Source organism: Gavialis gangeticus, unplaced genomic scaffold (assembly GCF_001723915.1).
Source record: "Gavialis gangeticus isolate Ggan-Ray unplaced genomic scaffold, GavGan_comp1, whole genome shotgun sequence".
Classification (NCBI taxonomy): Eukaryota; Metazoa; Chordata; order Crocodylia; family Gavialidae; genus Gavialis; species Gavialis gangeticus.
The window spans coordinates 101,413,920-101,416,801 of record NW_017729024.1 but is presented as its reverse complement, the minus strand read 5'-3'; the positions used below and the strand labels follow the sequence as shown (position 1 = coordinate 101,416,801).

General features: G+C 39.1%; 1 protein-coding gene across 1 annotated transcript in view; it reads left to right on the top strand.

The window, feature by feature from the left end:
• The window catches only part of GDA (guanine deaminase), a 101,061-nt gene that overhangs the window by 72,466 nt on the left and 25,713 nt on the right, over nt 1-2,882 (top strand). The window contains exon 5 of the mRNA XM_019517463.1: nt 1,627-1,732. Within this exon, the coding sequence (XP_019373008.1) occupies nt 1,627-1,732 (106 nt within the window). The remainder of the gene's footprint in view (nt 1-1,626; nt 1,733-2,882) is intronic.

Genomic DNA, 2,882 nt, shown 5'->3' with positions numbered 1-2,882 from the left:
CCCAGCGCTCTTTCCTGCCCATGGCAGGGGGTCAGGCTTGATGATCTGCTCAGGTCCCTTCTGACCCTACCAACTATGAAACTATGAAACCATGAAACTATTACTGTAGAGGTAGTGTAAACATACCCTAAGAGACTTAGATGCTTGTGCAGACTTAAAGTACCATCTGCCTTAAAGAAATAAGGGAACTTTGAATTGTTAGGACAAGGTTTTGGGTAGGGGGATGCCAATTAGCAAACTGGGAAAGTTGACTTTTTTGATGGTGATTATGGCTGCAAAGAAAATGACAGACTAAGATTACTATATTTTTTCACATACTTCATGCCCTCAAATAAAATATACACCTTGTTTTTGGAAGGCAGAATTTAGAAAAAAAGATTTTTTTCAGGCACAGTGAACTGTGTGATATTTCTATATCGAGGAAGTGCAGCATCCCAGGGGACAGTGTGACACATCATGAACTTCCTGGTGTGGCAGGACAGCAAAAACTAGGCCCCAAACCCTTACAGGGAAAGTAGAAAGACTGTTACTTTTTTACTGTAAATAGGTCTTTCTTGTGATTTAAAAACAACTTTATTATTTACAGGAATAAACATACTCACCAAGATACTACAGACTACATGTAGCAGCTCACTTGCCCTGAACCAGCTCAACCACTGCTTCAGGCACAAACTACAATGCTCAGCAAATAGCTAGTGCAAATTCCTTAGCAGCCAGGAGAGGGTTAACACAGGAGTCCACCCTTTCTGCTTACTGGACTATAAAGAAGTAGCATCCATATTGGCAGACACTAGAAGACAGCATCTCCATGGTTTTATTTCTCCTTGCTTCTATTCCAGCAAAAGAAGTCAGCTTCCCCAGTTAGACATGCACGCCAATTTTGGAGGCCCGTTTTTTCGGGGGGAAGTGCATGTGGGCGGTCCCTCTGTGTGGTTGTCATACATCCACATAGCTTATCACATGCACGCATACTAATTTGGTCCTTCCGGGCCTTCTTCTAATTTGGTCTGTTCCCCCAAACCCAGGACTTAGCCTACCCCCACCCTGCTTTGGGTCCGTGTTAGCTGGTGCCACTTTTATCTCGTGTAATGGAACAGTATGGTACATACTCCCTCTGTTCCCAAACTGTTTTCCAGACTAGGTGTCCTTGTTGGCCTTGTTGTATTAGACAGCCTGTCTGCTTCCAAGGCTGGAGAAACTGTGCAACTGTGTGACCCAGACTCTTAGAAATCAATCAACCCCTGCTGCCTATCCTGAACCATATTAATGCATATATTTATACCTCTAAGCCAATTCCCAAAAAATAAACTTTTAAATACCATTTCTAAGCCAACATAGTATGGCTAACACAATCTAGCTCTAAGTTTGTAGTGATGAGTATTATGATAATACTATCACATATATTTCTTATTGTCTTCTCTAAATATTTTGCTTTGAGATAAAAAAAACAAACCATCCTACTGGATTGTCTCAACCTAAAGATGAGGAAAAGAACATCAGCACTGTTCAAGCTGAAGTGAAGCTATATAGGATCAAATTTATTATTTTGATTTTAAATGAAAGCCTTATAACAGCTTGTGTAGAAAACCAATGATTTTGAGTTTTATTCTTTTGTACATCTCGCAGATAAATTTGGTCAGCGAGCATATGTTGGCAAAGTTTGCATGGATATCAATAACGCTGTTCCAGAATACAAGGAAACCACTGATGATTCTGTCAAGGACACAGAAAGGTAAAATGATTATACTGATAACATCATCTTGAGAAATTAGGCATCCTATTTTTTAATGTGAATTGGAGTCAGACAAGTTAAGGCTTAACATACACTTTATTTAATTGAAAATAGACCAAATTTCCTCTCACATCAATTATTCTTCAGAATAATGATACTTACTTCAATGGAATTATCCCTAATTTACAGTTGGGCAAATGGATGAATATTAACTCCACATACTGTATATATACATATACTTGCAATGAGTCCTCTGACAAAAACTGTAGGTTTAACATCAAGGTTTTGACATTGTACTGAATTAGATGGGGTCATTTGGAAGTCATATTCTGATTATCCACAAGCACACACATAATTTGGCTTTTAAGAGTAGTCACATACATATTTGGGTGTTTGCAGAATCAGGGCATAAAGAGACAATCTGATAACACGCTGCACAGTGGTATTAACATCCTATGGCATGAGGGTGGAATTGCTACATTATTTTGCGGGCCATGCTGAGTAAAATGCCAGTAAAACCTATTTATTGCTACAAATCGTCAGGGATTTTAAACGACATATATTTAAAGAACTGTTATTTTTAACATTAGTAGCTATGATCATTTTTATTTCCCTTTGCCTATGATCCTAGGTTTCCTTAATACTACCACTTCTTAAGGGTGACAGAGCCTTTAGTTCTAGTATGATTTAAGCATTTCAAAATGCTCTAAAATAGATTTTCTGTAGTGCCCCGTCATGTGTCTGAGATCCAATACCTTGTGATGACATTAATAATGAATGCTCTACAGCTTTGAAGAGAGGAGTTTCAGATCTCTTAGATAAAAGATGTATGTCCTGCTGGGAAAGTTTGTCTCTGTGATGCCTGATGCCTAGCTACCTGCCGTAGGAGATATTCTACCTTTTTGGTGAAGAAAGACACATTTCTTTGGCAGGTTCACTTATGTTTTTTTAAATGTCTGCTTTCTGACAGTTGCTCAGGGTCTTGGAGTATTGTAAGGGATCCTGGCAGAGGTGAATTAGGGCCAGCATGCAGGTGAGGAAGTCAAACGATTCACATTAATTCCCAGACAAGTTTTTTACCCATTTAATATGAGGGAAAAACCCCTTCATCTTGGAATCAAGGGGGGGGGGGAGACACGCATCTGCTCTG